The sequence below is a fragment of the Equus quagga genome, chromosome 2 (genome assembly GCF_021613505.1).
Source record: "Equus quagga isolate Etosha38 chromosome 2, UCLA_HA_Equagga_1.0, whole genome shotgun sequence".
Classification (NCBI taxonomy): Eukaryota; Metazoa; Chordata; class Mammalia; order Perissodactyla; family Equidae; genus Equus; species Equus quagga.
Window position 1 is genome coordinate 165842657 of NC_060268.1, and position 24664 is coordinate 165867320.

The following is a 24664-nucleotide window of genomic DNA, read 5'->3' on the forward strand; positions in this document are numbered from 1 at the left end:
TCTGCTTTCAAAGCAACTACATACACTCAGAAAGGCTCCTGACTTGAAAACGTCTCAAGGGAATGCCTGATGATCTAAAGATGAGACTTGAGACGGGTCACTGGGGATGGGCTAGAAATAGTAGGCAGGGCAAAAAGAAGAAAAAAGAAAAAAAATCAAGAGAGAAAGGTGGGCTGGGTTTATATAGGATCTGTCGCGTGCACACACACACACACACACACATCCCTCTCCTCTCTCCAGGACAGTGGGTCTCAACTTGAGCTGCATGTTAGAACCACGTGGGCAGCTTTAAAACCCCTGATGCCCAGGCAGTACCCAAGATCAATGACATCTGAGTCTCCCAGGCTGAGATCCAGGCATCAGCAGTTTTTTAAATTCCCCCGCATAATTCCAATGTGCAGCCAAGGTGGAAATAACAGTTCCAAGGGGTTTCATCTAGTACATATTGTTTTAATCTTTTTTTTTTTTGAGCAAGATTGGCCCTAAGCTAACATCTGTTGACAATCATCCTCTTTTTTTTTTCTCCTCAAAGCCCCAGTACATAGTTGCATATTCTAGTTGTAAGTCCTTCTAGTTCTTCTATGTGAGCCGCCACCACAGCACGGCTTGATGAGCAGGGTGTAGGTCCATGCCCAGGATCCAAAGCCATGAACCCTGGGCCCCCAAAGCAGTGTGCTAGCTTAACCACCTAGCCACGGGGCTGGCCCCACACTGTTTTGATCAAATTTTGCTTCATTTCCTACTACTTCTGCCCCTAATTCTCTTATGGAATGTGTTAAGCGATAACCTAGCAAAAGAACAAGCCTGAATATGTCCTTTGTAAGTGGACAGTTGGGCAGCATTTGTCAAAAATCTTAAATATATTTCAAATACATTTATTGTTTCAATTTAATGGACAGAAGTCTATCCTGAAGAAACGTTCACACGTGTCCACGAAGATATAAGGCAGCTCACTGCGGCAATTTATAATAGCAAAAAATGGGAAACAACCAAAATGTGTATCAGCCAATAATACATGGTGTATCCTTACAATGAAAAATGTTGTAGTCCTTAAGACAGAATGAGGCAAATGTGTATATATACATACAAGGTGAGAGATGCACAGCCAGAAGGAACAGCATGTGCAAAGGAACTGGGGTGGGGATGTGTCTGGCATGTTGGAGGCACATAAAAGTGGCCAACGTGATTGAAAGGAGCAAGCCATGGGAGGTGGAATTAGGAAAGTGTAGTGGGCTGAATGGTGGCCTCCAAAGAGATACGTCCATGATCTAATCCCCAGAACCTGTAAATGTGACTTTATTTGAAAAAAAAAGGATTGTTGCAGATACAATTAAGTATCTTGGATTGAGGAGATCATCTTGGATTATCTGAGTGGGCCCTAATGCAGCAACAAGTGTTCTTTTAAGAGACATACAGAGGAGATCTACACAGAGGAGGATGCGTTGTGAAGATGGAGGCAGAGATTGGAGCTATGTGGCCACAGCCCAGGATGCTAGGGCAGCCACTAAAAGCTGAAAGAGGTGAAGGATGGATCTTACCTAGAGCTTCTAGAGGGAGCTCGGCTCTGCCAAGCCTTGATTTTGGACTTCCAGCCTCTACAACTCTTACAAAATAAATTATGTAATTCTGAGTTCCTTGACTTTTTTTGGTAACCAAACGGCAATTTGTTTTCTAATTTTCAAAAGAATATGAATGTTAAAAAGAAAAACTAAGAATGGAATAAATTGTAAATTAATAAACATTTAATAAAACAATTCATAAAAACGAGCATTTAAAAGCTAGCCCAGATGACCAAAGTCTGCCAAGGAGCCGCCCCCAGTCGTCCCATTTGGTGCCTCATCAAGGTCATCGAAAGGCCCGCAGTCCTGCTGGTGGATCAGCTCCCTCATCAGAATGGCAAAGCTGTAAATGTCTCCCTTTGGGGAGCCCAACCACGGCACCTCTGGGAGCCGCAACAGCTCTGGGGCCGTCCCATAGAGCTCTGCCAAGCAAAGGACATGGAGTGAGAGAGCAGCCAGGCAGACCTGGAAAAGCCACCCCTCCTTCCTCAGGGAAGTGCAGGAGAAATGAAAGCATCCCGCCCCTGAGCAGTCAGCCCTGCTGGTGCCCGACTTACAGAGCAAATGAGGGTTCACGTGTGTGAACAGGAGGAAAATCATCAGGACAGACATGCACTAACATGGTAATGGTGGTTAACTCCTGACTTTGCAATTACAGGTGGTTTTCATTTTCCTGTTGCTTTTCTGTATTGCCTACATTTATAACATAATTTATTGTGGTATCATTCAGAGAACATAAAATGAACCATTTTAAAGTGAACTCAGTGGCATTCAGTACATTCATAATGTGCAACCACCACTTCCATCTAGTTCCAAGACATTTCCATCACCCCAGAGGAAACCCCATACCCATTAAGCAGTTTCCCCCTGTTCCCCACCTATCACAGACCCTGGCAACCACCACTCTACATTCTGTCTCTACAGATTTATCTATTCTGGATATTTTATACACCAACATTTTTTTGTAGTGAGCTTTATAGGTTTGTACCCTCATACGTTATAATCATTAAAGGAAAATATATGGAGAGATGAGGAAGAAGAAGTGGCTACGAGCAGGTTTTCAAAATTTCCCCCTTTGTCTTTCTCTAGAACACCGCCCTATCTCTTGTTATAGAAACCTCCCCACAAGCACACAGCAAAGCTGCTGGCAACATCCAGAGGGAGGTGGGCAGGGCTGAGGGCACCGGGCTAAGCAGGGCTCGGGATCCGTGCGAGGTGAGACTCAAGAGTGCTCAGTTAACTTTGGACAATAGGAAGACTCACCAAGCCTCAGTTTGCTCAGATGTAAAGGAGAGTTGAACCCAAGCTGGTGGGTCTTATCTTGAGATGTGCGTCAGAATCACTTGGGAGCTCTTAAAAAACAATACGAATGCCCAGACCCCATCTTCAGATATTCTGATTCAGTTGATGTGTGTTGAGACCCAGCCACCTACTTATCTTTAAAAGCTTCTTGAGTCATACTGGAGCACAGAAAGAACAGAGAATTACAGAACTTTATGGTTCAAGTGCCTGGCAGACCTTACATTCTATGCCGAGAACACAGGATGAAGATACGTGGGACAGAGAGGACTACAGAGAAGGGCAGTGACTTGCTTCAGGTTGCCCAGCTGAGCTGGGATGAGAACCAGTTCTTCTAACTCAGATGTCACATCATGGACTCAGGCCACTCCCAGGGGCTATTTTTTTTCTCGTCTCCTTGAGTGAACAGGATAGCCACAAACAATGAGCTCCAGAGGACGGCCCACCTGCAGGTACCTGTGCAAGTGAGCATCAGGAATCAGGGATGGGGTAGGAAGCCCTTTACTACTGCCAATAGCTACTCAATGGTTACCTGGTCTGTGGCTTTCTCATTATATGTTCTATATGTCCAGCCGTACTTGAGTTCCCACAGCCCAAATCCCGACAGCTTCACCTGCATCTGAGCGTCCACCAGGCAGTTGGAAGGCTTCAGATTGCCGTGGGACCCCAGCGGGTTCCTGTGGAGGAACTGCATGCCCTGGAAGAGTGAAAATGAGCAAATGAAGCAGAGCAGGTGCCAGTGGACACCCCTGGAAGAACAGAGACAGAGAGACAGATGGACAGTTACACAGACAGACAGGCTCACAGCAGCGGCACATGCCCATCTCTATGTCCATTTGTTCAAGAGCCGCTAACACAGTCCCCCGCCCAGGGGTCAACCTGAGCAAGGACACCCAAAAGGTGAAAACTATTTCTGGGCCCTCAGTGTGGAGCCACAAAGACAAGGCCAGCTTAAAATAAATATAGCCTAGTGGTCAGACTCCTGGGTCCAAATCCCAGCTCTAATACTTAGTAGAGAGCAAGTTACTTTACCCCTGTAAGCCTCATTCTTCTCATCAAAATAGAGGTGACAATAGTGCCTACCTCTAGGGTGGCTGTGGAGATTCAATATAATGCACGTGAGATACCAGGCATGGTCCATGACACAAAGTAAATATCCACTATAAATTACAATTAAAAATTTGTATAAATATGATAAGGAATATCAACAATGCAGGAAAACACTATATAATTAAGAATATTATTTTATTACCTACATATTATGAATTATATTCTATTACTACCTACATGTAATGGTTCTATAATAATATAATTATATAATATAATAATAGATATAATTACATGCACTTCAAGGGTCTTGTTTGAACACTTTGCCAGGAAAGGAAATAAAATGAGGAACACTGAAAAATTCTCATGTCATCTACTATGTTCTTAAGGGGTTATACTTATTATTATTATGCAATAATGAAGCACCGCTTTTACGAAGAGGGCAGAAAGAGCACTAGTCAGAAGACGTGTTCAAGTGTAGACTTTACCACTCAGTCTCTTGAAACGAATCACTTCATCTCGCTGGGCTTTGTTACCATCTGTGAAATGGAGCTGCCTAGACTTCTGCTGCTTGAAAGATGGCCTAGGGACCAGCAGCATCAGCATCCTCTCGGAGCTTGACAGAAATGCAGAGTCTCAGGCCCCGCCCAGACTTGCTGAATCAGACTGTGCATTCTAACCGGATCCCCGGAATGTTCATATGCACATTAGTCTGAGAAGATCTGTCCTCGTCAATTGTTTCCAACCTTGGCCGCACATTAAAATCACCTGGAGAGCTTAAAAAGAAAATACCAAGGCTTGGGGCCAAACAGAAGAACCTCTATTAGCTGCAGATTATACAAGGTACAGGCTAAGCATGAGTGCTAAGGAACCCAAAGCAGGAGAATGATGAGAATGGGACAAAGAGTGCTTGATCTGACAAGCTTGCTAAGGGAGGTGAGTTCAAAAATGATAATCTCATTCAGCAAGGAGCTGAGAGCAGAGTAGGGGGGTCTTTCCATGGGCAGAAAGGGGCCTGAAGAAAGACCTGGAGTTGAGGAGGGAGACAATTATGTTGGGAGGGCAAACAGAAGAAGACAGCAATTTGGAAAATGAAACCTGTCATATCTGAAACGTAATTAGACAGATGGATGTTTGTATCTCTCTGACATTTCCAAGGGGCAGACCTAGAAACAGTGAAATGAAGTTAGAGGAAAGAACCAACTGTGTTTCAGAAGCAGACCCTAATAGTTCAGGGAGATAGGGGCACCCATTGTTTGTTGTCTTGGTGTTTTATTTTCTTACCTTCCATTTTCCCTGCATCGGCCTGGTACCTGGCTCCTCTCAACTGCCTCAGCCGAGAAGTTTCAGAGCAAGAGCAAAAACGACAACGTCTCTCTCTCAAGGGTCTTACAGGACTTTTTTTTTTTAAGTTTAGGGTGCTAACCTTATGCCAGGTATTGTTCTAAGTCCCTTATTTAAACTAACTCATGTAATCCCTCTGGTGACCCTGTAGAGGTAGGTGGTATTATCATCAACCTCATTTTACAGATGAGGAAAGGGAGAAACAAAGAAATGAACCTGACCCAGGTCACATAGCTGGCCAGTGGTGGAGCCAGACTAGGAATTCTGCAGTTGGATTGCCAAGTCTGTGCCCTTGACCAATTGCCCAACTGCCCCTCTGCTGATGAAAGAAGCCTATGAAGGGCAGAGAGTGAGAAGTGATTGGGTATTTCATTTCAGCCATGAGGTTCCATGGAAATCCATACTGTAATATGGACCCATGATGAAAAAATAAATAGTAATAAACCTTTTTTTGTGACTTACTTTGCACTATGCACTGAAGTACTAGGAGAAGAGTACCCCATACATATGATTACATTTAGTCTCTCCTGAGATAGGTTAATATTCTTGTTACCTATTTCACAATGAGGAAATTCATGATTTTAAACTGCTCCCATGGAGTCGGGGCAGAGATGGGATACAAACCCAGGTTGGGTTGCCTTTGGAGTCTAGCCGCTTCTAAACCACTAGATTTTACTGCTTCTGGTGCCCTTGGTGATTGTAGAGGAGGATGAGAAGGAGAAGGAGGGTGGGTCCAAGCACATCCATTCCCCTAACACAGTTATACAGGAACAGCTTGGTTCAGACAAATCTCAAGCCCCGCTGAGAAGGGGCATGATGTCACCATGGGCATGGCTATGAGGAAGCGCTGGCCCTCAATGTGAGGAATGTGAGGAGGGCTCCTGAATGGACTACTGCACCCAGAGACGGGGTCCTTGGGCCTCTTGGGGACCAGCTCAGGGACTCACCTCTTCCTCCAGCAGTGATAGGCTGAGTCACTATTCCACTTTAGCAAGAGCCTTGAGCCAATATCGCATTAGAAATACAGGCTAATCATCAACATCCGCAAATCAATCAACGTGATACACCACATCAACAAACTGAGGAATAAAAACCACATGATCATCTCAATAGATGCAGAGAAAGCATTTGACAAGATCCAACAGCCATTTAGGATAAAAACTCTGAACAAAATGGGCATAGAAGGGAACTACCTCAACATAATAAAGGCCATATATGATAAACCCACAGCCAACATCATACTCAATGGGCAAAAACTGAGCACCATCCCCCTGAAAACAGGAACGAGACAAGGATGCACTCTATCACCACTCTTATTTAACATAGTACTGGAGGTCCTGGCCAGAGCAATCAGGCAAGAAAAAGGAATAAAAGGAATCCAAACAGGGAGGGAAGAAGTGAAACTCTTGCTGTTTGCAGATGACATGATCTCATATATAGAAAACCCCAAAGAATCCATTGGAAAACTCTTAGAAGTACAACAACTACAGCAAAGTTGCAGGGTCTAAAATCAATTTGCATAAATCAGTAGCATTTCTATATTCTAATAACAAACTAACAGAAAAAGAACTCAAGAACACAATACCATTCACAATCGCAACAAAAAGAATAAAATACCTCAGGGTAAATTTAACTAAGGAAGTGAAGGACCTATATAATGAAAATTACAAGGCCTTTCTGAGAGAATTGGATGACGACATAAGGAGATGGAAAGACATTCCATGTACGTGGATTGGAAGAATAAACATAGTTAAAATGTCCATTCTACCTAAAGCAATCTATAGATTCAACACTATCCCAATCAGAATCCCAATGACATTCTTTACAGAATTAGAACAAAGAATCCTAAAATTCATATGGGGCAATAAAAGACCCCAAATTGCTAAAGCAATCCTGAGAAAAAAGAACAAAACGGGAGGCATCACAATCCCTGACTTCAAAACATACTACAAAGCTACAGTAATCAAAACAGCATGGCACTGGTACAAAAACAGGTGCACAGATCAATGGAACAGAATTGAAAGCCCAGAAATAAAACCACACATCTACGGACAGCTTATCTTCAACAAAGGAGCTGAGTGCATACAATGGAGAAAAGAAAGTCTTTTCAACAAATGGTGCTGGGAAAACTGGAAAGCCATATGTAAAAGAATGAAAATTGACCATTCTTTTTCACCATTCACCAAAATAAACTCAAAATGGATCAAAGACCTAAAGGTGAAACCTGAAACCATAAGGCTTCTAGAAGAAAACGTAGGCAGTACACTCTTTGACATCAGTATTAAAAGGACCTTTTCGGACACCGTGTCTTCTCAGATAAGGGAAACAATAGAAAGAATAAACACATGGGACTTCATGAGACTAAAGAGCTTCTTCAAGGCAAATGAAAACAGGATTGAAAGAAAAAAACAACCCACTAACTGTGAAAAAATATTTGCAAGTCATATATCTGACGAAGGCTTAATATCCATAATATATAAGGAACTCTCACAACTCAACAACAAAAAATCAAACAACCCGATCAAAAAATGGGCTGGAGACATGAACAGATATTTCTCCAAAGAAGATATACGGATGGCTAATAGGCACATGAAAAGATGCTCATCATCGCTGATCATCAGGGAAATGCAACTCAAAACTACACTGAGATATCACCTTACACCCATTAGAATGACAAAAATATCTAAATCTAATAGTAACAAATGTTGGAGAGGTTGTGGAGAGAATGGAACCCTCATACGCTGTTGGTGGGAATGCAAACTAGTGCAGCCACTATGGAAAACAGTATGGAGATTCCTCAAAAAATTAAAAATAGAACTACCATACAATCCAGCCATTCCACTACTGGGTATCTATCCAAAGAGCTTGAAGTCAGCAATTCCAAAATTCCTGTGCACCCCAATGTTCACTGCAGCATTATTTACAATAGCCAAGACATGGAAGCAACCTAAGTGCCCGTCAACAGACGAATGGATAAAGAAGTTGTGGTATATATATACAATGGAATACTACTCAGCTGCAAAACAGAACACAATCATCCCATTTGCAACAACATGGATGGACCTTGAGGGAATTATGTTAAGTGAAATAAGCCAGTTAGAGAAGGATAATCTCTGTATGACTCCACTCATATGAGGAATTTAAAAATGTGGACAAAGAGAACAGACTAGTGGCTACTAGGGGAAAGGTGGGGTGGGGGCTGGGCACAAAGGGTGAAATGGTGCACCTACAACACGAATGACAAACATTAATGTACAACTGAAATCACACAAGATTGTAACCTATCATTAACTCAATAAAAAAAAAAAAAAGAAATACAGGCTAATCAGAAAGCAATAAGGAAACATACAGAACAATGAGTACACCCTCGCCACCCCCACCCAGCAAAAAAAGCAGGAGGCTGTCCGCCTTTATCACTGTGACTTGTTTGCTTTTTGAGATGATAAAGTTGAATCACATTTTGGCAATGCAACCCCTTCAACCAGACCTGGAGGGGCCTGGCTGGGGCTGCCTCTGGAATTTCTCCAGGGAGGCTCCAACCGGCCAGGCCTGGGCTTGAAATCTGGGGAGACCTGTGTTCAATCCAGAGTTCCTTCTGACCTCATGGAGACCCCTCCATGTAGCAGGACTGTTCCTGACACACACGACTGTCCCTACCCTTGCTAATGCCAGGCCCACCCCAGGCGTGAGACATTCTACATCTGGTTGCCACTTATCACCCCTGACATCTGCTGATCATCCCATGTGTAGGGATGCTTGGAATCCTAGGAATGTAGTCCTATCCAGGAGATGACACGCATTTCTTTGTCATTGTTTTTGTTGGTTTTTTTCCTATCTTGATGGAAATGTATGATTTTATGTATGTTGTCACAGAACAAATAGAACTATGAGAGGTTTCATAATTTATATGCCAGGATTTCATGCACTTTCAGCAATGCTATCATCCACCTGTCTGCTAGTTATGTTTATTTCCCTACTAGGAAGTTGGGGGTAGCCCACAGGGCTCATATCTCAGGATCCCACATCTGCACTCTCTGGTACTTGGCAGGAGGAAGCATAGCATGGAAGAAAGAACTCAGCCTGTGAAGACAGACTGGCTGCAAATCCCAACCTGCCTCTTACCAGTTGGACAGGTTACTTCATCTCACTAAGCCTCATTTTTATTCCTCTTGAAAATGGAGTAAATATTATTATTGGCATTGGCCCAGCCCTGTGGCATAGTGGTTAAGTTCAGTGCCCTCTGCCTTGGCAGCCCAGGTTCACAGGTTCGGATCTCAAGTGTGAACCTACACCCTTCATCTGCCCTGCTGAGGTGGTGACCCACATATAAAGTGGAGGAAGATTGGCACAGATGTTAGCTCAGGGCTAATCTTCCACAGGAAAAAAAAATATGCATTAAGATGAATTAATAACGGAGTTAATTGTTAATTACTAAGAGCACTATCCAATTGAAACAATGCAAGCCACATGTGTAATTTTAAGTTTTTAAACAGGTAAAATTAATTTTAATAATATATTTTGTTTAACCCAATGTACTAAAAATCTTATTATTGCAACATGTAATCAACATAAAAATATTAGTGAGATATTTTACACTTTTTTTTTTTCACTAAGTCTTTGGAATCCAGTGTGAATTTTACACTTATAGCACATCTCAATTTGGACTAGCCACATTGCCAGTGTTCAATAGTCACATGCGGCTGGTGGCTACCATATTTTGACAATGCTGGCTTATTCCCATAGGATTGTTGGGGGAATTAAAGAAGAAAATGTACGTTGTTTTAGTCCGAGTAATGGAGTCATCTGTGATAATAGATAGCAATACCACTGCCACTACTAATATCAACAATGAACTTTATTGGATACCTGTTATGGGGTAGGCGTGGTGCTAAGCATTTTACACACTTTAGTCCTCACAACAACCTGATGAGGTAGGTACTGCTATTATCTTTATTTTATACACAGGGAAACTGAGGCTCAGGGTAGTAAAGTTCACCTCGCCAGTAAGTGTCAGAGTCTGGGTTCAAACCCCCAAGACAACTCCTATGCCAAACTGCCCTTCATCCTCTTTATCCTCCAAGACTTGTCTTACTGAGAAATGAAGGCCCTTCCCCAACTCCAGAAGAGTATTATGCTCTCCTCAGCATCTTCCCAGGCTGGCCCCAGTGGGTTGACCTCCTTGGGGACAAGACAATGAGCCTTATTCCTCTGTGCCCTCCGTGGCCAGAATCAGGTCTGATCCAAATGACACGCTCAATCAACACATGTTTATTGCTTGAAAAGTCTGCATCATCTCGGAATCTCTCTGGTACCTGGTATAGAAGAGTTTCTAGTCAGACATCGGGAGAGGAATTGTTTTTATGATTGATACATGATGGCCAGAAACTCAATCTGACCCACAGAGCTTGGCCCAGTGCCTGGGTTCATGTCAAAGTCATCCATGGCAAAGCTCTAAGAGGCTGCCATGAATTTTCTGCTACTCTTAGTCTCCTTTCAAAGGATGTAGGCAGAGTAATTGGCCTTGAGGGCCTAAATGTACTGTGACCTAGCTCATTGTGACTTCCTCACACCATCCCATAACGTCTCCATTTCAGGAGACAGCAATCCTTCCAAAGCAAGGGGTCAAGCTGTCCTCTGTTCTTCTGGCTTAGACCGGATAGACTCAGTGACCTGGAGTAGCTGATGGCTACCAGGGACATTTTCCCCTTCAAACTGCCATTCTCACCCACCCCAACATTGCTCCAGAGAAAGCTTTAGGGTAATGCTTCTTGAAAGCCAAATGCCCACACTGAAAAGCCTAAATCTCTTAGTCATTCATACCTTGGTGAGAACTTACTAGCTTTCTCCTCACATGCTATGTAAATGATGTGAGCTGTTTTGACTCAGGCAGGAGACAGATCATTCTAGATCTATCTAGTACAGAGTCTACAGTACTTCCCTGGGCTTGGTGGGAAAGGAAGGGAAAGTGGGTGAAGACAGGGAGAGAGGAGCCCAGAGGAGGAGAGGGTGCCACGTCAGATCCCCCTATTTTATAACTGTTTCACTGCCACTTAAATAGTTTTATATGTACATTTCCTGACTGTTTTAAATTTTTTCTCTCTAGCTAGATTTTAAGCCATTCAAAGCTGGAAATGAGTCCTTGTCTTCCTATAAAACTGCTCAGAGTAGGACAAACCCTTAATAGACAGTCGATAATGTTTTACTGAAATAATAACAGTAGTGGCCCAGCATTGTCCACGGAGACCTAATCACTTTCAGGTTTCTGTTTGTCCACCTTGCTTGGTAACAGTATGCTGGCTTTACCCCAAGGCCTAGGAAATCAAAGTCTCATAGGGCTATTAAGATTCAGCTCCTTAGAAACAAAGTGGAATCAAATCCTTGAGGAAGAAAAGCACTTCAGTGTCAATCAATCAGGCCAACCTCACCCGTTAAACCTACATGGAGGCTGAGGTCCTGAGAGAGGAAGTAACTTGCCACAGTCACTCAATAAGCCACTGGCCCTATACTCCAGGAGGGCAGATTTTATGTCTCACCCTTTTATCCCTCACAACACCCAGGCTGGGTCTTGCCCATAGGAGTCTGTCGGTTGATGGATGGACTGTTGATTGACAGATGATGACTGGTCTCTGCCCTGCTGCTGTATGTCAGACTGAGGGGCTTCCTCACCAGGACCCACTCCCAGGTCATTGGCTTGGGCCCCTCTGATGGTAAAAGCAGATGCAGCGAGCTTAGAAAGAGCGGCTAGATTTTAGCCCAGGGTGAAGACAGCAGCCTCAGGATGCTGGTCCATTCTGACATGGCCCCCCAACCATCTCCCACCTGTAAAATGGGGATAATAAGAGATCTGCCTTATATTTTGTCATGAAAATTAAATAAACTAATATATACAAAGTGCTACAAAGTATCTAGGCTAAAGTAAGCACTAAATACATTTTTGCTATTTATTACTATCATTATTATTATTATTCTCTTCTCTGCAGCCACCACAGCCCTCTTTGCCCAAAGTAAAGATTCTACCTGCTTATATACCTTCTCAGATCTGCATCCCCATTCTACCTCATAGGTCAATGGCATTATGGTTACTCTGGCCTTGATCCTCATTTTCTGGGGAAAGGAATTGGGGACTAGGGGGAAGAGAGGGGTATTAGGAATCCCCCTCCCTAGCTCGCTTCATGGTCTAGTAATTAGACTTTCTTTGGGGTAAAAAGTTCTACCCGAGGGACCGGCCCGGTGGCATAATGGTTAAGTTCGTGCACTCTGCTTCAGCAGCCTGGGATTCGTGGGTTCAGATCCCGGGCACAGACCTACACACTGCTCATCAAGCCATGCTGTGGCAGTGTCCCACATACAAAATTGAGGAAGATTGTCACAGATGTTAGCTCAGGGACAATCGTCCTCAAGCAAAAAGAGGAAGATTGGCAACTGATGTTAACTCAAGAACAATTTCCTCACCAAAAAAAAAAAAAAATTCTGCCCACAGACACAAAGGAAGAGGCAGAATTAAGGCCAGGAGGAATTAAGGGAAAGAGCAAGGCTAGGAGGGATCTCAAGCTTCAGCTGCTCAAGTCAGGCCAAAGGGTCTGAAGACTAAAGTCTGGGCTGTCGGGGGATGGGGGTAGCGGGCCAAGTTAAAGGAAGCAGTCTCCCAGCGTTGCTCCTTTGGAACAGGGGGCCAGCCCCATCCAAGGTGGGAACAGATAGCTGGCAGGAAAGGGCCAAAGAACAAAGCCACTTTGTCTCCTCCCACGGGTGAGGGCCTCACCTGCCAGATTTCCTGCAGCACAGACAGCTTCCTGACCCAGGCTTCTGCTTGGTCACCGACATGGCAGATGGCCACATAGTTTCCCTGGAGCCGGAGACAAAGGGGAATGTTCTTACTCCAGGATGATCCAGAAAAAGCTCCACTCAGAAAGAGCTAGGAATGGAGAAGAGGAAGACTGGCAAGAAATCTAGTGACAAAGGGATCATCAAGCTTCGCACTGCCCAAATCAGCCCTAGGGTGGCGCTGTGCTATGTCCAGGCACTGAGCTAGCTGCTCAACACATAAGAGCTCAGTTAACAGGTGTCACAGTCCTGCAAATGGGTATGATTAGCCCATTTCCAGATGGGATCACTGAGGTTAGTGATGTTTTCAAGGTCACACATTTGTAGGTAATACAGCCAGAATTTGAATGTCTGACTCCATGACTACACTTTTTTCTGTTATACAATAACGTCCCATTGACTTTCAGGAGAATAGTGAGTTGAGGTCATAAACATAGGTCTGGAGTCAGATAACTGGTTCAAAGTTCATTTCCACTGCTGACTACCTGCATAACCTGGAGCAAGGGATTTAACTTCCGCAAGCCTCCATTTCCTCATCTGCACAATGGAGATTAAAAATAAAACTATGTGGAGCCAGCCCAGTGGCATAGAGGTTAAGCTCGTGCACTCCACTTCAACGGCCCAGGGTTCACCAGTTTGGATCCCTGGTGCAGACCTACGCACCACTTATCAAGCCATGCTGTGGTAGACATCCCACACATAAAACAGAGGAAGATGGGCACAGATGTTAGCTCAGGGCCAGTCTTCCCCAGCAAAAAGAGAAGGATTGACAGCAGATGTTAGCTCATGGCTAATCTTCCTCAAAACATAAAAATAAAAAAATAAAAACGTGTATGATGATGGATCGTAATTGGTCTTCAGCTGGTGAACATGATGTAGTCTACACAGAAATTGAAATATAAAAATAAAAGCTGTCTCACAAGGTTGTTGCTGGCACATGTCAAGTTTTCAGTAAGTGGTATATCCTATTGTTATTACCTATTGAGTCTGCTTTTAGAGAGTCATTTAATCAATCACCACAAAATTATACAACAGCCGGGAAAGATCTGGGTAGAAGAAGAGAGAGAATCTGGAAACAAGGGAAAGTAAGTTTCGGGATGAGTTAAATGTCAACCTGAGATCTGGCACTTTTAGTATGGGATTACTAGCAAAAGGACTAAGGACTGTGATGGGAGTTCCAAGGAGGAGGGAATTCCTGTGTGATGAAGGAAAGGCTTCTTGAAAGAGGTGATGCTTAAGCTGAACCTTGAAGGATAAGAAGGTTCCAGATGGGGTAGGAGAAAGGGCAGCGGGCACGGCATTGTCTGAGGGTGAAACATACATGGCATAATCAGCAGGACCAATTGATAAGCATAGGATTTAGGCCAGGAAAAAAACTTCTTAAGGTAGGTTGGGTCTATGCAATAGAGAGCCTTGAATCCCTTGTTAAAGAGTTTGGACACCATCATTCAAGCAACAGAGATGGGGAACCCAGTGAAGCTTTTTGAGAGAGGAGGGAAATACTTTTGAGGAAGGTTAACCAATCGTGATATGCTGTGGATTGTTGGCTTCCATCTCTAAATAGCTAGTTGACTATAATATACAGTTTTGTATGAATGGTGGTCCTTAGGGTTTTATGGTTGGTAATATCCCAGGAGGTTTTTGTAGTTTGAAATTCAAGTAAACAAACATTTAGAAAAATAAGTTCAGTTGCATAGGGAATGACTTGGTTCCAATCTTTGCTAAACCCAATTTAGAGCAAGGAACAAGTCTTCCCTTGCTTGGAGCTCTTTGCCCTTACTCTTCAGGAACTCCATTTTAAAGAATAAATATAGATTTGTTATTCCTTTACACAATTTTCTCCCAGGGGCCTTGAACTTCTGAAGGAGTGCCAAGCACAGGCAGCCGTAATGATCTGGGGTGTAGAAGAGAGGGTGAGAAAGGGCAGGCAGGAATCATGCTGTAGGCCTCAGCAGCTGCCACTGTTTACACAGCAGAAGCATCAGTACCCGTGACTAGGCCATCAGTGCTAAGGTACCAAGGATGAAATAATCCATGTTCTAGGACTACACTGTCCAATAAGGTAGCCACTAGCCACATGGGGCTAATTCAATTTAAATTTAATTTAATTATTTAAAATTTAAAATTCAGTTCCCCTCTCACACTAATGTTTAATAATCCCATGATGGTAGTGGCTACCATGTTGGACCATGCAGATTTGGAATATATCCATCTTCATAGAAAGTTCTATTGGACAGAGTTGAGTCTCATCTAAAAGTCAACATAGGAATCAACTGGAAGTTTGTTAGAGAAAATGCAGAATCTCAGGCCCCACCCCAGACCTACTGAACCAGACTCTGCATTTTAACAAGAGCCCTAGGTGATTCATATGCACATTAAATTTCGAGAAGCACCAGTCTGGAGTCACAAGACTACCTTGGCTTTTGCTTGGAGAATGTCCCCCTATTCAGAATGCCCTGTCTGACAGCAAGGACATGCAGAAAACAGAGACACACACTAACAGCTACATGCGCCACCTCGCCCACAGAAGTACCTGGTAAAGCCTACTAGGGCATAAAAGAGCTCTTCCCCATGCTGGCTCTTGACAAAGGAGCTGAAGTTCCTAGAAATCATCACACTAGACGAATTACTGTTGTTCACTCTTGACACAGGTGAGCTTCTCTGGGACAGCTGTAAAACAGGACATGATTCTGTTGCTCTCAGGAGTACGATCAAGTACCGAAGAGACTGTACCTTTTATAAATGAGGAAAATGAGTGCCAAAGTCACACAGTTAATTAATGCGAGAGTAAGGACTCGAACCCTGATCTCTTTGACCCAAAGTGTGGGTGCTTAACTGTTATAAGCATCCATCTTGCATCTGTACCACCAACGGACAGTGTCATGGTTAAGGTTCTGGCGTCAGACTGCCCAAATTCAAGCTCTGGCTCTGGCACCTACTCAATGTGTGACCTGGTGTCAGAGTCATTTCTCTAAATGAGCGGCTAACCGTGTTACCTCTCTAACACCCCCAGTGCCTCCCCAACACCTAGAGAATGTGCCTAAAACAGAGGAATCCTGTTTTTCAAAGAGAGTCTCACCCGGAACCACAAGGTAGAAACCAGGTAGATCACAGCAGAGCTGCTTTGGCTGAAGAGGGAAGAGGAAGCATTCCTCCCCACCGCACCTCCGCCCTCAACCTGCCACTCACCCCAAGACCAGACAGTGAGCCCCAGAAGCCCAGGGACCTTTGAACATGACCTACTAGTGAACCCCAATCTCCTGGTCTTAGCATATTGAAGCCTCTTTGACTTGGTACCTGCAAAGTCCCAGTACACCCCACATCTTGGCACAGCTTGTGCGCTTCTCTCCTGGTCACCGCAAGCAAAATCACTCTTCCCAAAGGTCATCTCCTCTCTGAAGCTTTCACGATGCTGAGACATTTCGTCCTTCCATCTGCAGGGCTTCTGTCTCACCTTGTGGACACCTCTCAGAGCACTTGTCCCCACCGGAAGGCATCTCCTCTGTGGTTTGTCCCCATGCCTTGCCCTATGCTTGGCCTACGGTAGATGTGCAACATGTGTGTGTTGAGCAAATGAACCTTACTGTCTTAGTCGTCAGTAGACTAGAGGAGTTAATATGACTTTGAAAACTACTAAATGCTCCCCAGGAGATAGCCTTAATATTCGAGCAGGATAGATGGGTTCTTATCCCCACAGGGTAATAGAGCTGAAGGGAACTTTAGAGACCATCTGATCATTTTCAAGTATTCAGAAACTGAGGCCCAGAAATGATGTTCCCAGATACTCAGCAAGGAAGTGGTAGGCCTAGAACCAGAACTCAGGCCTCAAGACTCTCCATTAAGCTCTCACTATAAATGAGCCAACCTCTGCTCTCCTAAACTCCTGAATGAGGTCCCATCTACAGATCACCAGCAGTGAGCAGGAAACTGGATGTCTGGGCCAGCTGTGGCCTCACCTTGTTCTGGGGCAGAATGGTGATGTCATCATAATTGATTTGCCACCAAATGTCTTTATTTTGCCTCTGCAGTTTTCCCCTCTGCATCCTCAAAATCAGACCTATGATGACAGCTTCCAAGACAGTGATAAGAAGGGTCATCGTGAGGATCCCAGCAGTCATACTTGGAGGACAGAGACATATTGTTGGTCAGGCCTGCCTAAGAGAGAAGTGAGCACATCCTGGCCGCAGCCTGGCTCTGCCAAGCAGATGCTCAAAGGCTGCCCAGGCGTGGGTCCAAGTTAGGACACACTGAATCCACTCACCCTTGTCTCTTCCAGGAATCCTTTCCTGACCTCCCCTCTGGTTCCCATGGCAACTGCGCTCACCTCCCGCTTTGTATAGAAACTTCCATAGTAGAGAGATAGTAATGATGACTTCTAATACCACCACCATCTTTTATTAAATATTTACTATATGCTCCCCTTAGGGTTGTTCTCAGGCGTTATCCATCTAATTTCAGGGTTGGGCTCCTAACCACCAAACAACACTCCTCTGTCCAGACTCTTTCTACTGCCTTAGAAATGAAGCTCCTGAGACTCAACCCTCAGGAGCCAGGTTTCCCTAGAGCAGAGGTTCTCAACCGGGGAGGCAGGCGATGCTGCCTCCTCAGGGAATATTTGTCAACGTATGGAGACATTTTGGGTTGTCACAATTAGAGGGTACCTCTGGCCTCTAGTATGTGGAGACCAGAGATGTTGCTCAGCATCCTACAATGCACAGGACAGCCCCACACACGCAAAGATTATCCCACCCAGAATGTCAATATGCTGCCGCTGTTGGGAAGTTCTGCTGTAGAGAAGGCCTTCCAGCTACTCTAAGAGCCCACACTGACCTGTAAAAGCCGGCTCAGCTTCACAGAGCTCTTTGTAAAATCCACAGCCAGGTCTGTCTTCAGGAAGGGAGCCATGAGGCCAAGTGATAATGGAGAAATTCCTCACGGGTCTTAAAAAAAAAAGACAATTAAACACAACGCTCACTTGATTTATTCTGCTTGTGTCTACCTCAGATTTAGCATAGATTCTGATTCAATATTTGAGCAAATTTGAGCATGTCATTTGCAAAACAGCAGGCCTTCGTCTCTGAATTCAAACTTCCTATGAATTCGTGCAATTTTCCCACTTCACCTGACTTTAAATCCAGCCTACAGGCAACCTAATTCATGGAAGAGCGATATCTTTCAGACGGGAAGAATAGCTGACTCAATCTTTTTATTTAAACCATGTCACTTTTGATTTAAAAAAGATGCTCCAATTCTCCAGGGTTGCTGGGATTTTCTCCCATGTTGGATATAGATGAATCTTGTTACAGATCACCTTGACATTTCACAGACCAAAACATCTCCCCCGACAAGGAGAATGCCTGTTCCTACAGTACTGTGGACCTAGTCTGCCCTGGTTATTTCATTTCCTGGGTCAACCCATTTTGGTACCTTAAAATTCCACAAGAATAGGGGAGAAAAACAGTACCAAATCAAATCTGGATTAAGGGTGGTGATGGCTGGGACAAATAGAAACTGAGTTAAGCTTTAGGTTTCCTCTTGGTTTTCTCATTGATTTATAGCTGAGAGAACAGAAACAGAGATTTTTCCAGGGATTCCTGGGTACTGGGAACCCAGGACAGCACCAGGGCCCGGTGTCTACAAGGCTATCTGTTTTGGAGTCAGGCTGTCTGGATGAGAGGGTTTTGCTGACTGTGGATCCGACCCTGCAGGGGGCGCTGTGCCCCATCACCCTCCTGAGCCAGGGCCTCTCCCTGAGACCGTGGGCCAGTATGACCTGCCTGGCTGGAGCATCAGAGGAGGCCCAGGCCCCTGCAGAGGTGCAGTTAGCGGGTGCCGTGTTCTCAACTGGAATCTAAAGTGGCTGAGCCACAACCACAATCAAGGACGAGATCATCTTAATGCCCCAACGTGGATCTTGGTGAGTTCAGAGAGCACCAGACAACCTGTGGTGGATTCTAGGAGCTGGATTCCAAACTGGCCTCCCTGCAGGACCCCTGGCCCTCCCTCTCCTCCCAGATCTCTTCCTGCAGAGAGGAGATGTCCTGCCCCTACCTGATCACTTTCTGGTAGCTGTCATATTGAAGGATGGGAAGGAAGAGGGACCGGTTTCCCGATTTCTGTATGGCATAGACCGCGTAATCCTTGCACCTTTCTCCCCGGGAGTCCAAAAACACGGGGCCAGTGATTCCTGGAAAAGAGAAGATTGTACACAGTAAGGAGGACAGAGAGGAGCACGTGGCTGGAAATGCCAGCCTGCTGGCTCATATCAGCAGAACCCCTCCCGCAGCAGTCACTGAAAACCAGCCATGAAGTTTTTGCCATTTCAGGGCATCCAAGAGAGGGTCAAAGAGGGGAGTGAGAAAAAGAAGGAAGTTTGAAGATGGTACCCTGGTGGAGCTCAAGGGCCACTGTGGGCAGGCAGATGTATTTTGTTAGGCCTATGCTGGCGAGGCCTATCCAGCATTAACAAAAAATAAGTTAAGCAGTTTCCAATTAATTTCACGTAAAACCCAAGATTTATGCCTCCCCGGAACAATCAGATGTGACAAAAGGAGGCCGAATGACATGGCAGCAGTTGGCCAGGGCTGGAGACAGCTGCCTCCACCCAGCTCCTACCACCCTCCTCCCCCGACCCACTCCACGCCTCAGGCACTGGGGCACTGGTTTTCAAGCTTTGTTCTCAGTGCACGCCCCCTGCTGGTTTTGGTTAGCGCTCAGGCCTGGCTCAGGTGCGTTCTTTGTTCTTGCTTAAAATGTGCTCAACCCCACGCAGAAAGGACACAGCACAGATCCTGGAGGAGTAAAGTAAAGCTCCTCCACACCCAAACTAGGACCCATGGGCTGACATAGGACTTATTGCTGATTTGCCCCACTGGGCACTTGGGGATGGGACACAAAATCACCATTTATTATGCACCTACTATGTCCCCGACACTGTGGGTCATGGTGAATTCACACATCTAGTCCCAATCCACCCTGCAGAGGAGGCAACGTCATCCACTCCTAACAAGTGGGGCCTGGAGGCACAGACGCGGCCAAGTTTCCAGAGCCGGGAAGAGGCAGGCCTCCTGGGCCCCAATACCATGTTCCTCTTAGCACCCCACACTGCTTGCTGTGCACACATGCACGCTGGCATCCTGAATGTGAAGTCAAGCACAGCTCCCTCCTAAGGTGTGCACAGGGGTGTGGGGCTGCAGCAAATGCGACAATGACAGGAGGGTGGCTGCTTGCAGTGTGTGGTTTGTTCACTGCCCAAAGACGTGATGGCCGTTCCGTTTCCTAATTTGGCCTCCTCGACTGACAGGCGGACTCTTCCCAGCTGGTGTAAGGGCTTTTGGCACTGGTAAGTTGTGTGGCTGTGGTCCTGGCCGCACCATGTGGCAGAAATGAACACAAGAAACAGAGACAAATATCCTAATCCTGTCAACGGCCAGTCCTGCAGCCCGTAAGGGAACAGAAGCCAGTTTGGAAGGGGCAGGGGATCCTCCAGCCTTGAGTCCCTGAAAGGAGCCCAGGCACCCCCAAACCAAGGTGAGATGCCTCGGACTCTATTGAAGGACCTCGCTGCCTTCACACCCTCCCCTCATTCAGGCCCTGGGAATTTCTGGAAGGCAGGAAAGAGGAATTAATTGATCTGGCAGGGGGGATTACACTGAGAACAGGAAGACAGACTCCCCCAACCTCCCTTTTTTTTTTTTTTTAAGCAAATGCTTCAGGGTCAGGAAGAAAAGAAGGAAGAGAGGCAGGTTAATATTTCCACTTGGCAAAGGTGTTGATGGGGTAAATGTGAACTGAGCCTATGAAAACCCCAAAGAGCAAGACTTAGCCCCTGTCTTTAAATTTTAGAACAAAATTTAGGTCGTAATTTATTAAGTGAGTGATAAGCCAAAGAAAAGATAAATAGCTACCATTTACTGAGCATCCCATGTGCCGAGCCCTTGAGATAGTTCACTGGCTCCCAGCGTCACACAGCGGTGAAGAACAGGAGCCCTGGGGAAAGGCAGGCCTCGTTTTGACTTCTGGTTCCACCATTTAGTAATTTTGTGACCTTGGACAAGTACATAACCTTTCTACCCTGCGTTTACTCACCTGTGGAGCATCATACAGTTAGTAACAGACTCCCTCCCGGGTTGTGTGAGAATTAAATGAGCTAGCACACAGAAGCTCTTGGCACCCAGCTTGGTATAACGTAAGCCCTCAATAAATGCTGGTTATTATGATGATATGTGGCAGGAGGTGTTCTCTCTGTCTTACAAATGAGAAAACTGGAGTACAGAAAGAGATAGCAGTTGGTCAGCTCCCAGGGTCGTTTTAAAACAGCTCACTTTCAAGCCAATCCTCACCCCTGCAAGGAAGTCCAATGGGATAGGCGCCATCTTTAGAGGTGGATAGACATGAATCAGGCCCAGCGCCCCACCAGGGAGGACGCAGGATAGGAAGGATTATGGAAATGACCCCCAGGAGGCAGGTCTCGCTCTCCTCAGTTTTATTCTTGATGGATTCTGTTTGAATGGAGCTATGGGAGAGAGTTTCCAGAGGGCAGGGGATAAGGTAGCCCAGAGGTCCTCTCAGCTGGTCTGGGCAGCCTTCTGGACAGAGCAGGAAGAGTGGGCTGTGGCAGCTGGGAGGTTTAACCTCAAGCACCCCTTACAGAAGACTTGAGTCTCCAGGAATGACTCAGCGTGAGGCAGGCTTTTAATCACACGCCCGACGTCTCAAAGCCCCACCGATTTGGGCTGCAGGCCTGAGTCCAGAAAACCCATCAGCAGTCAAGCCACTTACCCTGCAGTGCAGTCTGATTGGAACCTTTCAGAGTGCCGACCAACTGCCGCCCATCCCGGAAATCTCTTCCAGCCTGGATCATCTCCCTCACGGTCTGAGCATAGAGCCGGATGGTGTCGTGAAGGTAGGCAGAGGAAGGGCTCACCTTCAATGGGGGAAGCAAAGGCAGGGTTTTAAATGGCTCACAGCTTCCTGAGTCACGGCCTGAGGCTCTATTAGGAGGAATCTCACTCCATCCTCTTGATGGAGTAACGTAGAACATGTTTCCCATCGTTCCACAGAAAGTGGAGGGCCCTCCGCGTGGCCCGGGCCGAGCTATATTGTGATGTGCAGATATCACAATCTTTACTTTTTCTCCTTAGGCCTCCTTCTTCCTATTTGATCACATGATCCTTCAGATTGAGAACAGCTCTTTAGGCCATAAATGGGAACGAGTATGATTTAATTGAAAGAGGGTAGATTTTGGAGTCAGGTTGGCCCTGCTACTTACTGGCTATGAAACTTGGGGTAAGTTCCATAATCTCTCTGAATCTCAGCTCACTCAATTATAAAATAGGGATAAACCCATTGTCATGGTGAGTATAAGGACAGTTAAATGAGGCAGAATTTGCAAAGTACCTACCCATTGCACTACCTGGCACATAGTAGGTCTTCAAAACATATTCTCGTATTTATTTAGTCAACAAAAATACAAGTGCCTCCTAAGTGCTATGCACTGTTCTCCTCATAGAACCTGGTACGGAGCTGACACTTAGTAGACGACTCCCCAAATATTTGTTGATGGATAGCTTTTCTTGTGTGTTGGGTCTGTGATCAGCTGCCTCATTCCTAATGGAATCCCTGTCATCAGTGGCCTGTCATCACCTCCAGGCTCTTCTTGGCTGCACAGTTGGCCCCAGCTCTGTCCAATGGTCTCTCTATAAAAACTTCTCTGTGGGAACCAGACACTTTGCCCCATGATCCCACACATACTGAGACCACCAGTGCCTGATAATCTCTCTCCCAACTGTCTTCTCCCTGCTCCAGACCATGTGCTTGCCTTGACCTATCCGAGTTCCACATCTCTGACCAGAATCCATTCTTGTTCTTGGTCCTGGCATGCTGCTGGGAAAGGAGATTGTCATGGTCTAAGTACCCACTGCTGTCTGTTCTGCTACTTCCGTGTACTAGGTTATTAGACACTCAAAACCACAGCCTGGGAGAAAGATGTCACTGTCAGTCCCATCTTTCAGGTGAATACACGGAGGTGTAGGGAGGTTAAGCAATTCACGTCAAGGTCCCACAGTTAGTCAATAGCAGAACTAAGATGGGAGCCCAGGTCTCTGACTCCAAAGACCACCTGCCCTCCCATCTAGTAACCTCTGTCCTCCTCTGTGGTCCTGGGGTGCTGATTTCACAAGACAGCATCAGACCACTGTTTATTTGGGGCTATGGAAAATGAGGAAGTGTGTGTGTGTGAAGGAGTAGGGGAAATAAGAGGGAGAATGTAAAAGCCAAATATAAATATCCTCAAAGACGTGGGGGCGGGACCCATGCAGGAAGGCCCTGTGCCACACCTGCTCCTCTGCGGGGATGGCGCTGTGGAATGGCGGCCCCCACAGCCTTTGGTAGCTGTGTTCGGAAGCCTTCACCTCCAGGGCCTTCTCCGTGGGAGCTGAGAGCGATGAGAAACACTGACTCATAGACTTTGGGGAGGTGCATCACCTTCCCATTTGTCAATACCTCCTTCCAAAAACTGTCCTGAAAAATAATTAAATAAATGGAGCCGTTCTGTAGGAAATAATCTGAGCACAGAACTGCACGAAAGTCAGTGTTGAATTTGAATCGTTACATTCTAATCCTCGGAAACACAATGACTCTGGAAGGCCTGCCATGCAAGTTCCATGTTTTCTAGCTAGCCTCGAAGTGGGAAGGAAGCCAAAAAATAAATAAATAAAAAATAAAAACTTACCTGGAGCATCAAGCAGCTAAGAGGTAGAAAGCTTAACTTTTACCAGTGGATGGCGAAAACATGAAAAACTTAGGACTGTCGATTCTAGAGTTTTTGTTTGTGACTTGAGTGGTTTGTTATTATCATTATTATCTATATTATTACTATTAAGAAAGGAATATCCACTCCTTGTATATACGTATATGACAGACAGTAGGACCTTCCCCGATTCCCTGCTGTCCCTCCCATCCCACTCTGAGAGGTGTTCAGATTTTCTAGGCACGTACAGAGGGGTGTGTGTGTGAGTGTGTGTTTCACGTAAATTATATCCCACTACACTGCTCTTCTGAAGTTTGATTTCTTTTCCCCTTAAGCCTATGTCGTGAACATCTTTATAGAGTGGATTTATGCTATTCTTCTTTAAAGCAGCATGAATTCAACTGCATGGATGTTGTGTGGTATATTTTTAGTCTACATTCTTTCTGCGCCACAAAACAATTGGAATTTGGTCATCAAGGTTTTAGGAGAAAGTAACCATGGGGTTGGAAGGGCTCCCCTGTCAATGCTAAGATTTGGCCCATCCTCTCCTCCCATCTTTCTGAAGGCAGAGGTGAGACGACAAGTGAGGAGAAAGGGGTGGACAGCAATGAAAAGGGAGGGTAGGAGGATGTTCTGGAAAGTTGAGCATAAGTGTAGAATTTCGGCTGGCCATCCTAAGAATCTGAGATGCTTTTGGTGATCCGAAACACATCGTGATAAAAAAAATCAAAGAAATCTGGGACCTTATTATACATCTTCCTTTATTCCCTTTTGCCATTTCAGCTTCTTATGATCATATAAAACATGCACATTTTAGAAAGATAAAGCTGCTGGAAAAAAT

At 45.3% G+C, this 24664-nt stretch overlaps 1 protein-coding gene across 1 annotated transcript in view; it reads right to left on the bottom strand.

The window, feature by feature from the left end:
- Positions 1-24664, bottom strand: part of LOC124235248 (guanylate cyclase 2G-like) — a 53722-nt gene that overhangs the window by 24193 nt on the left and 4865 nt on the right. Inside the window, 11 exon segments of the mRNA XM_046652834.1 lie at positions 1828-1981; positions 2461-2464; positions 3391-3555; positions 13012-13102; positions 15613-15743; positions 17030-17192; positions 17885-18013; positions 19125-19260; positions 21855-21999; positions 23411-23465; positions 23467-23594. Of these exon segments, the coding sequence (XP_046508790.1) occupies positions 1828-1981; positions 2461-2464; positions 3391-3555; positions 13012-13102; positions 15613-15743; positions 17030-17192; positions 17885-18013; positions 19125-19260; positions 21855-21999; positions 23411-23465; positions 23467-23594 (1301 nt within the window).